Source organism: Sphaeramia orbicularis, chromosome 1 (assembly GCF_902148855.1).
Source record: "Sphaeramia orbicularis chromosome 1, fSphaOr1.1, whole genome shotgun sequence".
NCBI lineage: Eukaryota > Metazoa > Chordata > Actinopteri > Kurtiformes > Apogonidae > Sphaeramia > Sphaeramia orbicularis.
The window spans coordinates 51347664-51368391 of record NC_043957.1 but is presented as its reverse complement, the minus strand read 5'-3'; the positions used below and the strand labels follow the sequence as shown (position 1 = coordinate 51368391).

Here is a 20728-nt window from a genome sequence, read left to right as displayed (position 1 = left end):
GTCTGTTTTCTTTAACCAGATACCGTCTTGAGCATGAACATGTGGATTGTTGAGAAGTAGAGCAGCGGTGTTAAGTTATTTATGCGTGCAACGGCCGCACGATCTACCAACAACTTTATTAATCAGCCATGTTTCTGTTTTATGACTTTTTTTGGTTTGCTGCCACTTGTACAACATTCACCGTTTCTTTCTGTTCATTATCAGCATAAAAAAAAAAGATGATAAAAAAATAAAAGACGATTTAGTAAATGATTCAACTTCCTGTCGGATATAGTGTCTAATATATAGACCTATTGAGTCGTATTTTGTGGCACCTTGTAATCAAACTCTGCACATGCAATGTTCATTTTCTGTGTTTTGAATAAAGGGAAAAAAAATCAGTAGCTCTCCAGACGTTTAGTTTTGCTTCTGCTGCTCTGCCACTTTTGACATGAGGATTTATGCGTTTGTCGTGTCATCTAAAGTTGTATTCCCCACAGCCTCAAATCAACAAATACTTGTGATTATGAGTGATGCCAGCAAAAAGCACAACTGACTTATTTATTATTTCGGGAGAGCTGAGACATTTCTTTCTTCGGTGTTGGAAAATGTTTTCCTTGTGTTGTGGCGAGCCTGATGTTTGAAAGGCGATTTTACTCAGGAGGTCTGTGTTTTCTCACTAGTGGTAGTGGTATATTTAGATGTTGATTATGGATAATCAGCTGTAATGACGGAAGTGCATGGCACGTGTGTTTAGACTCAATGCCATCATCATGGAACACAGTCCAAACAGAGCTGTCTTATTGACTTCAGATTGAAACGGACATTTCCATGAAAAGATGAGAATTTCACTTCACATACAGAGGAAACCAAACACACCAGATAGGCCACGCAAAATGTCTTTCACTCGGCCACTTTCTGATCAGGATAAAGGGCCAGCGCTGCCTCCATCCTATCATCTGTTAGGAGGTCAGGTTAAAGGTCATAGGTCACAAATGGCTGCTTGTATCCTCTCATCAAGAGTGCTCTGGTCATGGTCCCTATCGTGGCCATAAAAGCAGTGACACCGCTGACCAGGGCAGCCAAAATCCAATATTCTATCACTGACCTGTCCCTGCTTCCTTTTTGTCACCATGAGATGTCCCTCAGATCAGGGTCATTGCTTTTTTAATTCAACTAGAAGAGCCATTTCTTAGCCCATAATGACACCATTAGTCTTGCTATCACCTTTGTCCACGTTCACGAAATGCCAATGGCCTCAACATCGTTCATCAAAGCTAATTTAGAATGAAGCTTTTCATTACAACGGCAGCGGCGAGGTCCAATTTTCCATTGATAATCTTTGTTTTTCAGCCAAAGAGTGTAAGAGTTTAGTATTAGATTCCTTAAGTTGTTTCCGTAAATAGGCCGAAAAACAATGATATTAATTTATGCCTTTTTGTTGCAAGTTTTAAAATGCATTAAATTATGAGGTTACTCTGACTTTTCTAAACTTTGCGTGCTTTTGGGAAAAAAAAAAAAGTAAACTAATGCAAACTGTGTTGTCTGGTTGGTGTATTGCAACATGCTTCATTCTGCTAAAGACATTAGCATCCTCTAGAGCTAATATGTAAAAATGATCCATAAATGTACAATATGTATGTGTGGAAAAACTGGCCTGTATTGATCTTTTTTGTTTGTATGAACACCTGTGACTTTCTCAGTTGCCTCCATTCATAACAGCCTTTACTCTGATTTTCATGTCGAAGCTTTGAGCTGAATTTTTGATGAAAATCTAAAAGATGACATTTAGTCACTGTCCCTAGCGCAGTGGTTCCCAGCCTTTCTTGTCTTGTGACCCCATTTTAACGTCACAAATTTTTGCCAACCCCAGACATTCAAAACAGAGAAATTTTTTGCGAAAATTTATCTGTTTTTGATCATGTCATAGTTTGCTATACTATGTTGCAAATAAACTTTAATTTTAGATGACATTTAGTCTGTATAATGTATATTATTGTGGACGGAGGCAGAAAAGCCAGATGTAGATTACTGCACAAAGTCAGATTTTTTTTTCTTGGTCAGGATATGTACAGTCAGTCCAGCTTGTATTTACAAGGCTGACAATTAATACTGAAAAAACAAAAATGCAAACTATGAATTATGAAAGAGCTGCAGCATCTGAAACCGACCACAATGAACATTTGAAAGATAAACAGTACCACAGTGCTTCAGTTTCAGCTTCAGTTTGTCATGTCTTTTATGGATTGGGATTGTCTCTCTCAACCCACCATATATTTTTTATTAGTATTTTTTTTTTAATCAATTACTAGAAATTTCATGTGACCCCATTTGAATTCCAGGCGACCCCAAGGTTGAAAAACACTGCCCTAGCGCCTCCCTCTGCTTCCATGCGATAGCAACAGTGTGACACATTAGCCTCCTGTAGCTTAGAAATGGAGGTGGATGAGGCCAAGAAATGACTTGCTCCCAGCACACTCCAACACAATCAGCACACACAAATATGACACGTTGCGGCTTTTAATGTTGGTTCCATTTAATATGGGGGTAATTTATGTTCAGTGCATTTAATGCTTGGTTGAATCCTGCTGGAAATAACACTGGTCTACAAGTAAAATGCCTCCAGAATAAACATAGTGAAACTTTACCAAGTTTGAGTCACTAGTAAAGAAAAAATAACAAAAAAATGCTCTTTGGCTGTAGTTGTAAATATACAGACTTGGGTCAAATTGTGAAATTCTGAGAATGACTTTTACTCCTGATCTACTTCAGAACCCTGTCTGCACATTACAATATATTCAGATTATAGGTTCATTCTGGTGGAATATTTATAAATCTGTTGTATAAATACATAAACCAATATATATGTGTAATAACACTTCATCATGTACTTTGAAAACCTCAGCTCACCAGTACTTTTGCCATTTGTTTTCCAATTCATTTGATTAACATATGTTTTAGCACATTTACATTTGCGGAAAAAAAATATTAGACCATCAAAAGTCATCACAAACAATGGTTATGCAATCAAGTACTAACTCCTGTGTGTATCATGTGACTAAAACAGACAGAAAAGAAAACATGGAATGCCTAAAAGCACTGTTTTTGTCAGTACAATGCCATAGATATTGATGTAAGAACTGAAGTGATTTTGGTTATTATCAAGAAAACGTGGAAAATGGATAGATATCAGCTCTGAAATTAAACTCTTATGAACTATTTTTGTTGTTATCATTATATTTGTCCAAACAAATGTCCCTTTAGTTGTACCAGGCATTAAAATGAACAAGAAATTGAAGAAAACAAGGGGTGGTCTAATAACTTTTTCCGTGACTGTAATCTCTGAGGCAGATAATTTCTCAAAATAATGAATGTGAACCTTGCACAGATTGTGAAAATACTTAAATGTTATATATAGAGGTTTCAGAGTCATACAGGGACTCATCAGCAGACTTGGCTAACTTCTAGGACTTTTTATGCTTTTACAGATGTGGACTAAATTGTCGTCATGATGGGCTTAAAAGTCTTTGTTAAAACCTGCAGAAAAACGCGCAAAAACCCAGTTTAAAGAAAACGGCCAAACGATCTAACATCTCTGGGATTTTGTTTCTATCTGAACTACGAGTCTATTTACAGCCTGACTTCCTGTGGTGTTTATTTGAAATCCAGCTTGCATAGTCTGGCCCGGCCTGGGTTATCCCCTCAGCCACAGGCTCACACTCATGGTTAATGTCCTTCAACTACAGCCTATGCCTCAACTGGAAGGCCCCAAGGCTACTCTCACACACTTCCTCCAAAGCCAGCCTCGGCCGCAAAAACCCTCTGCCAGTGCTCAAGTCCAAAACAGTTTCCACTCCCGAGCCTGGGCTTGTATTCCCCGTGTGCCCTCTTTATTTGGAATGGATTGTAAACACGGTCAATGCCAATATGGTCCTTCAGGACAAAAAGCAGTTATGAATTGAGGTTAAGTGTGAGGTTGTTGTCTTTATGACGTGCATTTGGTTACAGAGTGATGGTGCCCAGGCGTTTCAGAAAAAAAAACAAAAAAATAACGGTTTCCCTCGGCTTTGAGCGTGTTTGTTTCTGATGACTTTTTTTTTTTTTTTGCGCCGAAAGGAAAAGAAGTGTATGGTTTTGAAAATCATCATCTATGTACGAATATGTTTGGATGTGTTTTTGGAATTCTTGTAAACTGATCTTTCCTTCCTCGTTGTAGCGTTGATATTGTCGCCCCTTTGGGCCCTCTACGTTTACTGAAAGGGCAGTCTCTACATAAACACACCGTTTCCTCTATCAGCTCAAGACATGATGACAGCAGAGTACACTTACACTTTTTATGTCTTTCACATCGCATTGGTCAAGTCGGTTTGGGCAGTTTGTTGAAATGAGCTCAACTATCCTAAGTAAGCACGTTACAGCTTCTTTTTTTTTTTTTTTATGTCTTTGGAAACGGCACATTTGAATTTTTTTTAATGAATTTAGTCTGTGATGAATATTTCTAAAAAGTAGTTTGGTAGTTGAAGGCTTAAACCTGAGGTTTTTCACGCATATTTCTCCATCTCCCCTGAGAGGAAGAAGGGGAAAAAGCGTGGTGAGGTTCAGACAGGCCCCATGACCTTGTTGCTTTATTATTCTTTTGACGGTTGTGTTGAAGGTGTTGAAATATTGAACGGAACATGAGAGATGATGACCGCTGAGTTTCCCTTCTCTCGTTGTCCCCGTGAGTTGAGGATTTAAAGTCACACACGGCTGTGGTTGAATTGTTTAGACTGACACCTCGAACCATAACGCAAGTCAAAGAGAGGAGGAAATTTGTGTATTTACTTGTGATAAATGCACTCTCACCGCTGCTCTTTCACTCCTTTCCACTGGTTTGCTAACGGATTATGTGCTACCAGAAGCAGTTTTGGCCTCCTGTTTGAGAATATTTGAATGCGATATTATGGACCGCTTGTCGCAAGGCAGCGTAAAAATACAGCAAAACCACATTAATCATCAGGAAGAAATAAATGAATATGTTGGCATTTTCAGTGATTTGGTGATTTCAAACTCTATCAGATTTTCTTGATCATCTGGTTTTATATTTTAACTTTAATCTCAGCTCCATCCTAAACTGTGAAGCGAAAATGGTGCTATTTGGTCACCTTCATATATATATGTGTTTATTTATTTATTTATTTTTACAAATTTACATCTTTCCATCAGGTATTTCATGTTCTACTGCAAGGGGTAAATACTGTTGTCTAAATATTTGACTGCAGCCAAATGTGTACATGTTAAATGCCTTGTAGGTGTTGACTTGGATTAAGTTTGTGGAGAAATTAATGTACACGTTTATATGTGCAATTAGAGATATTTTCATTTTACATTTAAAGGCAAAAAAACCCTGACATTTGAACGGTTCAAATCCCTAAAGTCAGTAGTGTTTCCTATCATTGACGTATCATGAACTCTGATAAGCCAAAACCCAAGAATTCATACTTGCAATAATTTACAACACAAAAAGTAACTTCATTTCTTGTCTGTTGTTGTATTTGTGTCATAAAACAACAGCAACGCAAGTAAACTGCCATTTAAAGTGTTAAAATGATCAAAAATGGATGATTATTTGGCATTTATGGTCAAGGCTGATGTTAGTAAAAAAACATCGCAGGAGAGGATGGCATTAATTCAAATTTTTACGATACTTTTCACATTAACATTCATGCCCTCCAATGACATCGATGTAATCCTCTGTAAATTTAGGCACAAGGGTTAAATATACATATTAATATTTAAGTTTTTTGTCGTTTTTTTTTTTTTTTTAACCTTGGTTTACAGTATTTGCAATCCTTGCAGCAAAAATCCTCTCTGTTCACATGCAGCACATCTCCTTCCCAAGATGTCTGTAGAGAAAATGCAAAAGTTTCACAAAATCTTTGAAATTCATGTTTTAATTGTAATTTTCCACGGTGTGTTTACTTACAGGAATGGCAGAACTCCATCCAGAAGAATGCAGGTCTGGCCTTCATTGAGTTGGTCAACGAGGGCAGGTAAGCAGTGCTCGCCTCTTTTGCACTGGTTACATGTTCATTATCTTTCCAACCTCGAGCCACCGCCGTCCTTAGACCACATCACAGGCTCTCAGGGTCTGAACATCCCTAAGGCCATCATGATGGTGTGGCAATTGAGGGTTGTGGACAATGATCAATGATTGGTGTGTTAAAGAGAAAATGGGGAGAGTGAGGGTGGAGGACCCTGGAGTTCAAGGCACCATTCAATACCTGCTGATCCCGCAGGGAGTTGACAAAAGGACAGAGGTTTGGCACCGCGCTCCTCTGTGACATTTTAGAAATTTCTCATCCTTCTGTCAGCTGATGCATTTCTTCTTGATCTTTTATCTGCTCTTCTGTCATCCTGTCTTTGTTACTATCTCTTGTTTTTCACTTGTCCCCTTTGATGAGCTCGTAACAACACATTATCTAATAACTCAACAAAAGGTGTACATTTTACGTAATAACGTATGGATTCTGAAGTAACAAACACATTCAGTGCAATATGTTAGACATTTCCCAACATTTTGCAGTGGTTATTACATAAACATGGCATTTGAAACTGTAGCATTTTGACAAACAATAATGACAGTAGTCGAAACTAATACAAAAATATGTGTTTTTTATGTTGGCTTTTAACATTTAGTCCCTAAGTTTGGCTTTATTTCTGCAAAATATGATAGAAAAAATATGTTCCTTTTATTACTTTCATGTGTCTATTTAGACAAAAATTAGACTCACCTGCAACACTGACCTAATTTAATATTTGAGAAGTTAAATTTACTTTGTTAAAAATGAACGTGTACAGAGCAGACATTCATTTTTGTTATGTTCTTTTATAATCCATTTTTATTAGTGCTGAACAATAAATTGAATTTCCATTTTCATCACACTATGAACCTGCAGTATAAATACAGTGGAGAAGTCGGGAAGACATTTGACCTATTGTTTTTTTTTTTTTTTTGTCTAAAGTCATATTGTCCATGCAACACTGAATGATGACATCACACCTTTCAGATTTTCTCCCCATTGTTCATCATTAAAATATATGGCCTCTGTGTTTTGTAATAACCACTATAACTATTTTTTTTTTTTGCATAATGCAGGGACATAGTGTTCAAGATGTGTATTAAAAATGTGGTAGAGTTTCACAAAATGCAGCAGGTGAAAATTCCTACATTTTGTCAAACTGTTATAGAGTGCTCCTTTTTTACATAATCTGCGTTAAAGTGTATTAAAATCTCTGCTTCAGTTTCTCTTAGATCTCATTAATCTCACATGTAGAGGACCACACTTTCCATTATCGATTGCCAGCTTTTAGAATAGGCAAAGGCCAATCCACTGTAATGATAATGAGACTAGTGATGTAGTTCTCTGGGTTTTTGTGGAGGACAGGGTTTGTAATTCACTTTAAAGAGGTGACTCTTGTGCAAACATACCTCATGTCAGTCAGGGTTACTAGTAAAAGTGAGGTGATTTGTAGTGAAGACAAATGTACATACGTTATGTGTGTAAAACAGACGTTTAGTCCATTTCTAGGTATCAATCAAAGAGTTGTAGCTTATTTTTATTTCTGCCAGCATGCATAAAGGTCAGCCTATAGTGACATCGGCTAGATAAAACCGCATTTCAACTCATATCTCCAGATTCAGAGTCAGATTTTTGTCCCACAATTTGGGGAGATTTGATGTGCTCTGCCACAAAATCCCATCAACAAGACACTGAACATACATGAAGGAACACATAGCAAAACAAATGACAAAAAAAAAACATGGAAGACTTAATTATAGATGTATAGAAATAGTTTAGTTAGAAAAAAAACCCATTAAATTAAATCAATACAAACATGCATTAAGTTGCTACAATTAAGAAACTCTCTATAGAACTCTCTTAAGAAACTCTATATAATTCTCTTTACGTATACATAGACATGTGTGTTCATGTATATACGGTCACGAAAAAAATAATTAGACCGCCCTTGTTTTCTTCAATTCTTGTTCATTTTAATGCCTGGTACAACTAAAGGTACATTTGTTTGGACCAATATAATGATAACAACAAAAATAGCTCATAAGAGTTTAATTTCAGAGCTGATATCTATCCATTTTCCATGTTTTCTTGATCATAACCAAAATCACTTAAGTTCTTACATCAGTAGCTGTTGCATTGTACTGACAAAAACAGTGCTCTCAGGCATTTTTGGCATTCCATGTTTTGTTTTCTGTCTGTTTTAGTCACATGATACACACAGGAGTGAGTACTTGATTGCATAACCATTGTTTTTGATGACTTCTGATGGTCTAATAATTTTTTCCACGACTGTATATATAAACATGTTTATGAATGTACATATTCTAAATACCACTACAAAAAATAAAAAACAATCACCTTGACTTTATTCTATCCTCTATCATAAACCACCATTTAAAACTACTTAACATCTCCATATTTTGGTCAAAGGACACACACAGCAGGGTTTTTCTAAATCCCGTATGTCTCTTAGTACATATTTTACCGTCTACCAGTGAGGAGCAGTGTAAAGAAGAGCGGTGCTGGGTTATTGATAGCAGGGTCTGGACAGGGCCACTGAGGCTACGGAGGCCCCTGCACCTCCGCTCCCCCGCTGCCCTGCGCTGAAACAGCAGGCTTAGGTTACAGTCATCCCCTGGCCTCTGAAGCCTCAACCCACCGTTAGTCCCAACCCGGGCCCCCCTCCAGCCCCTGCTCTCTGGCCCCCGGTCTGTTATTGTTCCACTTTGCACAGTCCTGACCTTTAGTGCCGTAGTGTGGTTCCTTCGACCTGCACATACACAACATGCATGTTTCATTAACACTGATAAGACGAGAGAGGGAGGTAGACTACATATGTAGCAACATGGACAGAGATACTACCTCTTGTCAGATGCATAACATTAACAAATCAATTGGCACCTGCACCCCAGTGAAAGGACGGTCTGGTTTGGTATCGTTTCCAAATTAGATTTTCTGCTCATTTTGCACGGTTCTTTTTTACCATTTTATGGGAATTACATGGCTGTTCCATATCTAGGTTTCCAGATCTCATCGTGTTAACCAGATGTTTTAAACGCCCTAAAGCTCAAGTTTTACGATTTCCAAGAATCTGTGTGAACTACTCATCAAATCATCACTACGATTCTAATAGTTTGAGGACACTACTTGTAGATAACTTTATTTCCGTGTCCTGATGGTTGTGTTCCCTCTCACACAGGCTGCTGAGTCACACCATGAAGGACCACCTGGTTCGTGTGGCTAATGAAGCTGAATTTATCCTCAGCCGACAGAGGGCTGAAGACATCCATAAACATGCCGAGTTTGAGGTAAGATGCCGCACAGTTTTGGTTATTCATGCACGCATACACAAGTGCACTTGGGACAAAGTTCTTATTGATTTAATATTTGTACCAGAATATTAAATAGAATGTATAACCTGCATCAAAACTTGAAGGCAAACATTTGACATATGAATATTAATTCCTGTAGTGGTCAAGTATACATCTGAGCTACTTGAGTATTTCCACTTTGCATTTGTCTGACAGCTTTAGTTCAGGGTTAATGCAGGTCGTTAAAAAGCATTTAAAAGTCATTAAATAGATTTTGTAAAAAATTAAGCCTTAAATGGCATTAAAAAGCATTAAATTAGATGTCCGGAGGCATTAAAAAATGTAATACACTTGATGCGGAAAAAAAAAGCATTGTTATTCACTATCTATTTTGATTCCATTTAATAATTTTGAGTAGAAGTATAGTGTGATGACTGACAGGTGGAACCCTTTAATTGGCTATTGCTTATGGCCGATAAATGAAGTCACAGCACCTGATGCTTGGAATGCTGTGAGCGTGCTCATGCTGCTGCGAAACAGTGGAGGGAATATTAGCAAATGTAGGAAAAATGGGAAAATGCAAGTTTCAGCAGAAGTGATTGAAGGAGGAACTATTCAGAGCCTGGTTTTTAGCCTGTTGACAGTAAACCGTCACGTATATATAAAACTGTATCTGCAGTTGGACGTTGGCATTAAATTTGATTAAAGTGGCATTAAAAAGGGCATTAAAAAACATTAAATTAGATTTGCTGATACCTGAGAAACCCTGTAGTTACTTTTCACATTATATATTTTTATCCCTTTCCTTGATTTGTAAAAACCAAGTATCTCCAAATGTGTTGATGTTTAATGTTTGTGATAATCTGAAAGATAAAGCATTTCCATATGGGCTGAGTTTGAAATTCTCCCCCTTAATAAACAATATAAACTCTTTACGAATACTTCTGGATTAGTTATAAAATGCATTGTCACAAAGCTGAAAACAGTCCTAATTTTCTGCGCTCATGAAAACCTGGACAGTGACACTGGGAGGACATGATCTTTTATAACATGATGCATGGCAGTAGATTTAACAACTGAGCAGTTAATAAAGTGGTTCACATGAGTTCAACTTCAATATTTACAGTAATAAAATGCAATATACACATAAATGCAATAATGGGAATCCATAAACATTAAATAGTAAAAAAAACACTTTTCAAGTACATTTTTCTTCAGAGTACATCTTTCTTCCCCTCTTACTTATGCATTCTGGCTTTATTTAATGTCTTAAAAATGGTGAGGTAATAAGAGGAATCTGCTGTAATTTTCCCAACCCAAAGGTGTCCCTGTGTAAGAGCCTCGGGAGCGTTAAGCTTGGTCTGATACTGCTTTGACAGAAATGGTTCATAGCTTGATATTTTTATGCTCTGTCAGTGAATATGTAATGAAAACAAGGATGTGGTAACAGTCAGTGAGAACATAGAGTAGCTGATCCAAATGCTACTTCTGACTTGTCCATCAAGTTTCCAGATCTGTCACAGCAAACCTCGAGGATAAATGTTTACTTTTCAAACATAACCCTGCGCTAATCATGAACACACACACACACACAAATCCACTCACACACATACACAGTCTCACACACATTGAAGTAGTTTGAGGCTGCAGATCATGCTTGGCATATATCACTAACCAAACATTGTGTAGTGTTAATTTATCCCGGTGCCTCTCAGTGTAACTGCATGCTCGCCTCTGAAATGTAACTTCTCCCCCTCCTCTTCCGACCAGTTCTCTGCACAAACGTTGCCATTCAGGTGCAGCTCCCGGGCCAACTCTGCCCTGACCCAAGGGCAGCCCTCGTCGCCCGTTCCCCAGTCCAACTCCACTCTACTCCTCCTCACTGCTCTCTAGATTGCACCAAAATCATTTCCTGTCCTGCTGAGATCCTGTCCATTATACTCCCGTTGGGGGTGTATTTTGCCAGTGACAGGAATATGGCATCTCCCCTCTCTCACATCCCTCTCTCTCATTTCTTAGGAACCTGCCAGCACTAAAAGCTGTAGACAGACCTGAGAGGTGCTGGACTAAAAGGCTAACTTTGTAAACCCACCACCTCCACCTCCACCACAGGCCTCAGCCCCCACTTTGCAGTAAAATGTGATGCTTTTTTTAAGGTTCAAGGAAGGGTCTCTCTTACATTTGTAAAATCCCTCATGAGTATTCAAAGTCAGTCGGATGGATTGGAGCACAACTCTTACACAGGAGTTTTAACCCCTCGGCCAAGGTGTATTGTTATCGTTTTGTCGTCTGTCTGTTCGTCTGTATGTCTGTCCATTCAACGACATAATCGCATTATCTGAAGAACACATTGACATAACTGCACCAAATTTATACTGTGGATGCATCATGGCATGGAGCAGAAGCCTTTTGAAACTAGGTGACCTTGACCTACTTTTCAAGGTCAAATAGCCTTGTGTAGTTGTAATATCCGAGTACTTTCAAATATGAACATGCATGTAATAAGTTTTACACAAAGACAATCTAATCTAAATTATAGGGCAGTAACTTTCAACAGAATCTGACACTATATTTGGCCAAGGGGGATTAACAGTGAGCAGTACGTTCTGTTTTTTTCTTGGAGTGTTCAGTTTTGTTGCCTGTCTTGAATAGGCTACAATTCTGTGACAGACTTTCTGGTTTTGCGAACCTTTATTGATCAGTTCGCTTCAGATTTCACTGTGCAACAAATGATGATGTGACTATCACCACCAGTGATACCTAACTGGGTGTCGGCTGTCTAATTCAACACTACAAAACACATCATTCCTGACACAGTTACTTCTTATTGTTATATAAAAGATTTCCAATGTTGTGTGTTGTACCTATCCTTCTGCAAAGTGTCTGCGTAAAATCACACCTGGAGCATACGTTGTAACATCTACCGGCATCAGCAGGGGAGTTACTGTAGTGATTAAACCTGTACTCAGCTAAAATTATGTACTATATTTCTTCAGTTACAGAAAAAAAAAACTTGCAGATTAACCAACACTATTAGAACTGAAATAACCACTATCATTTGACTCAAAAATACTCACTGGCCTAGCAGCATTAATTCCAAAAAATCACCCTCGAAGCAACATTTTCAATAATACAATACTGCATTAACATTTGTACAGAGCCCATTTGGAATGAATTTTAGTCAAGGAGGAAAGTTGAACAGTGCTCCAATTCACAGTATGAAGCTGTACTATATTGTATTATTCTGTCCATGAGAACATGCACATATGCAAGGATTTTTATGCATTTTTATTCGTTGATTTGATTTGATTTTTTATTTTATGAGTGTGATTGAACAGGATTACTCTTTTTTTTTTGCAGAACTGTTGTCAAGGTGCTGAAAACTAGAGCTGAAAACAATGGCTCAAGTTTAACCACAATGTGGTCAATATTTTTTGGGTTGAGTTTGCTTTGAGTGTGTCAAAATGCCAAGGAACAGAAAAATAAAACTAAAGATTTGCACTGTAATGTGTAGTAGAATTTTGTCTTTCTTTAAATGGATTCATGAAATTGGCATTTACCAAAGTATCATTTAAGAACAGCATCAAAGCCAAGATGTAACAGACCCACCAGTATATGCTATTAGATGTACAGAAATGCAGTGTGTGGTGTGTTCTGCTGTGCCCTGGTAGGCAGCTGTTATTCACTGATGCCACAACAACACAAGGACAAGTGTGTTGCCAGACAGACTGACTGACAGGCAGACAGACTTGGCAGCCGGTCTGCACATGACAGCTTCACCAGCCGAGCTCTGCCTTGGTCTGTTTCTGTGGCTTCAGGCCTCATGCTCTGTGTGGAACCATGTCACTTCACTATTCCTCCTCACTTTCTCAAACAAGCTGATTCCTAACCTGGCAACCAGCAGTTTGGCTCAACATATAAAGTCTGCCTTCTCAAAGTTCTCCAAACGTGTGTAATTATTGTTGTGGAAACACTGTCATGTCCTTCATAACTCTTTACTTATGTACATGTTGGTAAGAGAGAGCAAATGACAACCATCCAAGGACATGATTTCTACTTTACTGTTATTAAGTGTTAGCTGCTTTAGTCTGCCAGACTCTCAAATCCCCCCTTTTTACTCCAGTCATTTTTAGAAAATACTGTGCAGGCTGGACTTGAGGTTATCTTCATTTCCAAAGTTTATGAGCTTGTATTTGATGATGTTTTTGTGCAGCGCTTGTTCCCATATGAAGAAACTGGAGTCAGTTACGTGACCTGGTACTGGATTGGCTGCAAAAATACAACTAATGAAAAGCTATAACTTTCTCTTAGTTGTATTTTCTTGGTGTCATTTTGAAAGTTACTCTACCTTTGCAATCTTCCTAAATCAGATATCCACCATTGTTTGTCCCAAACTGTGTTTCACAATTGAATTCCCCTCTTAAATGCAGTTGCTCCTCAGTGACCTCTGAGAAGGAGTGAACCCCTGATAAGTCTTGCTCTGATATTGCTGTATTGATTTTTGCCTCCATACAAGCTCTAGCTTGAGCCTGCTCCAGCCAACGGTTTCATTTTGCACTGCTACAATAAAAATAACAGGCCAATGAAACATCCCCCCTGAGGGTGGGGGTGGGGGGTTTTCAAATCATTTTCAGCTATGTCCCAGTTTTTTAAGTGTTGTTCTTGAGTATTGTGTTGTGGTGACACTATAGGTTGGATATTGTTTTTGTGAGAAATACGCCAAAATGACTCATTTCGGCTGGTATTGTGCAACACAGGAAGTGGGATGGGCTGCGAAGTCATCATTGCTAATCATTTTTACTTTCCCATTTTATTTCCGAGGACTCTTGTTTTAGTGAACCAGAAGCTCCAAATGCCAACCCAGACACCAGAAACAAAGATTATTCAATCCATAAAAACAAATTTATGTTTGCTCCTTGTCAGAGTTCATATCCTTGGGACGGCAGTGATAGAGGAGCCTTTTGATTTAGATACCCGTTACCCTCTGAGACATAACATATGCTTTTTCTCTCTCACTGTCTCTCTCTTTCTCACTCACACTCTCCCTCGCTCTCTGTGGGACAGAATTGAGTTATCTTTGGCCCTGAGAGTAAGTTATTACAGTGAGCTTAGGGTGAAACAGAGATGAAGATAACTAGGAGGAAATCCAATTACCTTTTAGGGTTCTCTATCTAATAGGATCCTTAATGTGAAGGAGATCTGCAGATCGGATGCTGCTTCCCAGCACAACGAATGATAGACTCTGGTATCTTTGAGAGTAAGCTAGGAAGGTAGGGGAAGGCTGAGACAGAAGGGAGAAGAAAGAAATCGAACTCCCCTCTTTTTATGGGGCTGTTCATTAGGGATGAAATGTGGTGGGCTCAGGGGCACAAGGGCAGATAAGAAGGTCCAGATAGGGAAGAGTGAGCAAGACCCGAATCATTTTTATTCTCCTTTCCCCTCCTTTTTTTCGCTCAATACTTCTTTTTTCTGTATCCCCTCCTCCCGATTCATCCTCTGCTTTTACAGGGAGTAATTGAATTGACGGTCTGAGAGATCCTGTGAAAGCCAGACGGTTGCAGCTAATTAGCGCTCGGCGTCATTGTCTTCCCACTGCTGAGCTTGTAAAACGATCCGGTCCTTCTCTCTGCGTTAATGACATTAACATTGAACTGATGCTCATTATGTTCCATTATCATAGTGCTAGTCGGTAAAAATCTATGCGTCACAGACTGGTAGTCAGAGCTGACCATCGCACAGAGAACGTGCTAGGGCCGGGGTAATAAATCCAACATACTCAATACATCGTTACTTGCGCCATGTTTGAAGTAGTAAATTACTATCTCACAAATATCGAGTATAAATTTTCTGTTTTTTTAAGATGGTGGCGTGAGACTTGCTTTGGCCTTTTGTTTTTCTCAGCCTCTCCATGAAAGACTGTTGTTTACAGATAATGTTGCATTATGTGTGCAGCATTAAAGTTAGGTTATAAATCGACCTGCATTCAAAGATGCTGGAGTTGTTAAGATGCCTTACTGACACTATAAAGTCAGGGCTTTTGTGACCTCTTTGAATAGCTTTACTTACAACTAAACCTTTAAAAAGTTTGTCATAGGTTATGTGTGTTTCCATTTAGGCAAAATACGAAGAGATTAGAACTGTGTGACTCAGTGAAATTTATTATTAATATTATTATTGTGGACAGTTATGTGAAATGTGAATCCATTTGCTTGGATATCAAGGAAAATCTACAGATTGCTGATCGTTTTGAAATGCTCATCTCAGACATACAAAACTAGGATAATAAAAATGTGAAAAACTGCCAAAATATCACCATACCCACACAATGGCTTTAAATTGCAAATTTTAGGGATTCTACACAGCCTGCCTAAAAATAAACAAAAAAAAAAAAAGGAAAATTCTCATATGGTCTGATGAGTCCAGATTGACCCTGTCCCAGTGATTACCCATCATTCCTTGTGCCTACAGTACAACTGTGGGGGAAGTGTTATGATCTGGGGTTGGTTCAGTTGGTCAGGTTCAGGAATGTTACGTGGCCATAAAATGAGGTCCGCTGAACCTGAATATACAGGAACACCAGGATTCATCAGGATCAAATTGCACAAGAGTGGTTCAGGGAGCATGACGCATCATTTCCACAAATGGATTGGACATCAGAGTCTAGATCTGAACCTCATGGAGAATCTTTGAAATGTGATGGAGAAGACTTTTTACAGTGGTCAGACTCTCCCATCATCAATACAAGATCTTGGTCAACGATTAATTGAACTCTGGATGGAAATAAATGTTGTGCATTGTATAAGGTTAGTGAAATGATGCCTCAGCAAGTACATACCATAATCAATAATGGATTAGATTTCTATAGCGCTTTTTTGGACACTCACAGCGCTTTACATTATTGACTCATTATCCATTCGCTCTCACACTTCCCCTCTGGTGGTGGTAAACTACTACCAATTTGCACCTACGGCCCCTCCGACCATCATTCACACGCAAGGACACAACGGACTGACTAGGACAGAGCGGGATTCGAACCTCCAACCCTTCAGTTATTGGACGACCCGCTCTACCTCCTGAGCCGTGGCCGCCCCATAATCAAAGCTATAGGTGGTCTAGCACAATAACAAACTATGGGCCTTTTTTTCAGACTGTGTGACTGAGTATGCTATAAGTAATTGTGTAACTCCAATAGCGACAGTGTTTTGGGTTTTTTTTTTGCGCACACAAGGATGTAGTGTAATATCTTGGCTGGCTCAGTTCAGATACAACCCGCAGGCAGATCAGTTCAATGATTACGTAAAAATCTTTCCAAGAGAATCGTTTGTATTGTAAAAACAGAAGCAATCTACTGAACAAAGAGTAATCAAACACAGACAGGCTCGAGGCAGAAAACCACAACTCCCCAAGGCTATTTACACCACATCGTTTCCAGCGCTTGGACTGATAGCTGCCACCAACTGTAGCATGCTGTCATGTAGTTGTCCAAACTGTAATGTATGTCAGTGAGGCTTGATGTCTGGGCACCTAATTATTGGCAAATCTGCTGTCAAGAGGGGGGGGGGGGGGGGGGGGGGGGGGGGGGGGGGGGCGTCTGTTTTTGTGATGGCATGTTCAGAAGAACTATTGAGATTCAAAAACACACACTTGTGGAAGGACTTTCAGGCAGGAACTGAAAAAAAAAAAAAAGACAATCCTCTGAAGAATGCACTGTTTTCTATTAATATAAATGCTGAGGCTGTTTTATTGTCAAAATATACAGTATGGTTAAAGATAAGCATATATTTTTGCTGCACAACATAGACCGTTTCATGTAAGGCACTGGAGATCGAGCAGAAGAAGTAGGCTACAGATGAAGGTTGGGGAACGGTAGTCTTAGTCCTGGTGTCTTGTCAGCGTAATGAAGTCCCTAGGTAGCTCCTCTGCAGTTCCCATCATTATGTGTGACCGGCTAACCCCAAAATATATATGACTTTACTGCACAGTTCCCTTTGTTTCACTCTGACACAGTCTTTTTAATCACAAGGAAAGTGTCTTTTTGATTGTCTCTCATTGCACATCTGAACGTTAGCTTCATGTTATGAATAAAAAATTCCATGTTGTAGTGATTTTCAACTTGAAGGAAAGCAGAACAGCACTGGTTACACACTGTTTTTTATATTTCTTTAAAGGCTGTTGAAACATTAAAAAAAAAAAAAGTGTTTGAGGAAAAAAATTCTGATTAATTGCAATTAATAGCTTTTTTTTTTTTTTTTACTGAAACTTGTAATAATGGGTTATATTGTATTTATATTCAAAATCCTAATGTTTGGTAGCATGTTTTTTTTTTGTTTTTTTTTTTATCTTAGAGCACACGTTCTCCAACAAAATCATCAGGGCCATCAAAATGGACTGATCTTGAAAGATAAATCTGTATGCTAACAAAACTAACATAAACAACAAATCCCAGGCGTGGATGTTTAAAGTGGATTTCAATTTTCAAAACCATCAATGATATTAATTTTAGACGTCAACTTAGAAGGTAATGATTTCCTGTATGTACTATTATAAATTATATTTAATGGTAAATATATGTATTATACTGCAAGGAATTAGCCGCCAGCGCCCCTCCCAAGGATTAAGTATTTTGGAGAATGAATGAATGAAGAAACATGTAATTTGATGAAGTGCTAGTTCAATGTCAGAGACTACTAATGGACCAGCCACTATGAAAAGTCAAAAAAGATTCTGCTCAGAGTTCAGAATGACTGTCTTCTTTGTGCCAATTACTAAAAGAGACCAGTTGGGTTTTGACAAAAGTAACGCTAATTGTAACAAAGCTAATGCCCAGTAGACCAGCTACCATGAGAAGTAAGCAAGACATACATAAGTACTTCAGTATTTTTTTTTTTTTTTAGCAGGTTGAATATTTCAAATGAACCATAAAGACTGAGTTTATTTTCCAAACACTCATTGCATTGTTAGATATTTGTTTTGCTCATCCAAGGAAAAGCTTGTTGCCACTATCCTGCATTCATAATTTCAAGCCATATCCATTCTGGCACAACATGTATTTTTCATCTGGTCATGTCCTTCCTTCATTTGACTATTTTTCACCTCCATACGACAGTTTAACACATATGATTTTTCATGTGGCGTGACCTTGAAGCAGAGCTGAAGTTATTGTGCGAAGATGGCAACAGTGCAGACTGATGTGACGAGAGGAGGGCGCGGTTTTGTGGCGACCAGAGATTTCTGGGCAGAAGAGATGAAGAGGCTGCCAGCCGAGCATGGTGACCAGTCCATTAAAGATCAGCCACAGACAGTGTAAGGGGAGGAGCAGGGGGATAGATGAGGAGGAGCGGGAGGAGGAGAGAGATACTTTGATAAGTGTTGCGCCTGCGTTAACCTTGATGGCTGCTAGCACTGGGCCGATGCCAGCAGCAGGGATCAGTTTCAACTGGATTAGATTATTTTTTTTCCCTCCTGAGCTCCAAGAGAAGAAAAAAATCAATACTTGGGAACCCAGCATGACAGGGGCATCATTTCAGAATTGAAGTCGCTGTCAGCCATTGTCATTTGGTGACTTTTGTTCGCCATTGTACTTTTAAGCCCTCATTTTTCTCCCCCTCCTCTTCCTTTCACTCGTTTCTTCCCGAGCCCATTGTCTGAATTCCCCTGGTGACATTTTATGTTGCAATTTGAAAACTCGAGGGCAAGAGATCAAGTGCAAGAGAATCTCTTTGAAACCAATTGGTGGACTGGTTCAGCATCTAGTTTTGTTTAGCGACCCCCTATTCTCCTTTCTCATTTCATCCTCTTGTCTCCCAAGACCTCCATTGTGTTCCAGGAGGAATTTATTTGTAGAATATTTGCATTCTCTGATACCAGACAAGGACAAGCCTGATGTCTCGCCTTCCTCTGGACAGTTTCTTTGCCCGTTTGTAAATGAAACCCACTGGGAGTGCTTGTCGACGGATGTGAGAAATTGGAGATTCTCTCCGAGCGATAGCCCGGCCTTGGGAGAGCGTGTAGCCCTGATGTGCCACCAATGTCAAGAGATTGCAAATCAAGTGCTTTAATAACATCTCTGCTGGTTTTTGTTTCTTCCTCCCTGTTTCTCCGACAGAACCTCAAGACCCTGGTTTTGTCAGTCGGCGTGTTGAAGGCTCACTGTGGCATGGCAACACCACTAGACCTTTCTCTGTCACTCTAATTGATAAACATAGGGCTGATATCTTGTAATGAGCCTCCATTCTGCAGCCTATTATACTGGTTAACCCTCTCAACCCTCAGAGGGAGAGGAGGAGGGGATTCGAGGCATCATCTGACAACAACTACAGCATTTAGATAAGGCTGACACTGTTACACCACTACTCCTCTTCTTGCTCCCCTTTGTTTATTGTTGTAGCAATCAGAATGGCAAAAAGACGAGCAGAGATAAACACGGCCACGATTATTAGCATCGGAGACATTTGTGACCGAAATGCACGTTTCAGCGCTTTGTCCCTGCGCTCCATTTGCCTTTTCTGTGATTATGCGATTTTCGAAATGATTACTGTTCTTTCCACTCTCCGGTTTTCCCCCAGCCAAGCCATTTCCTCCCCAAACTCTAACACACATCCACGGTTATTTATTTGAACTGTGGATGAATTGTGGGAGACACGACTCAGTGTAATTGACTCGATTAATGCCAGCCATTATCATTTTGTCTTCACCAAGCTGTCTCCTCCGGCAGAGCGGAGCACCCACGCTGGCCCGACCCTGTCAGCCAGGCCATGTAATGGAAGGTGCTGCCCATGATTACAGTGTCGCAAGTCATAACGGTCTCACTGCCAGCAAGTTGTGTCCTGGTGGCTGTCTGGATAGGAAGCTAACAGCACAGTCAGCCGTCTCCTTGTTCCTCAGCTGGACTCCTTTAACTTTGTAAATGCAAGTGTCGGCCTCTGAGCGCCTTTTTATGCTTGTTTTCTTGTCAAAATGTGCACATGTACTGCTCCAGTCGGTCCAAAAAAACGGCATGTTTCTAATTGCAAACAGGGACAGATACTTTTAATTTAGCTCTTGTCTTTCCTCAACATTCCCTGTAAAGAAAGGACAGTTTGTTTGAAAAGGCCAGTTTTTAGTTTCTTCTCAATCCTTTATCCTGGATGAAAGTGAATGCAGGATGGTGCCAAAGGGGAAGATTTAGTTATTCGCCATAACCTTCATAATAACATAGCATAATAAGTCCTTCATAATGCCCCGGCATGTTCTCTGACTTCACATCAGCGGAATGACACTGGGAATTAACGGTGACTTGTCTTTTCCACTTACTAGCAAACGCACCTTTGGGTTTTAATGGTACTACTTATGTGTTCAGCTTTTTTTTTTTTTTTGGGTTGTTATTTTAGGGGTGAG

General features: G+C 39.3%; 1 protein-coding gene across 9 annotated transcripts in view; it reads left to right on the top strand.

The window, feature by feature from the left end:
- lrba (LPS-responsive vesicle trafficking, beach and anchor containing) overlaps positions 1-20728 on the top strand; it is a 300517-nt gene that overhangs the window by 130280 nt on the left and 149509 nt on the right. For all 9 annotated transcript variants that reach the window (XM_030140902.1, XM_030140903.1, XM_030140920.1 and 6 more), the window contains exons 34-35: positions 5947-6011; positions 9241-9349. In XM_030140902.1, the coding sequence (XP_029996762.1) occupies positions 5947-6011; positions 9241-9349 (174 nt within the window). The remainder of the gene's footprint in view (positions 1-5946; positions 6012-9240; positions 9350-20728) is intronic.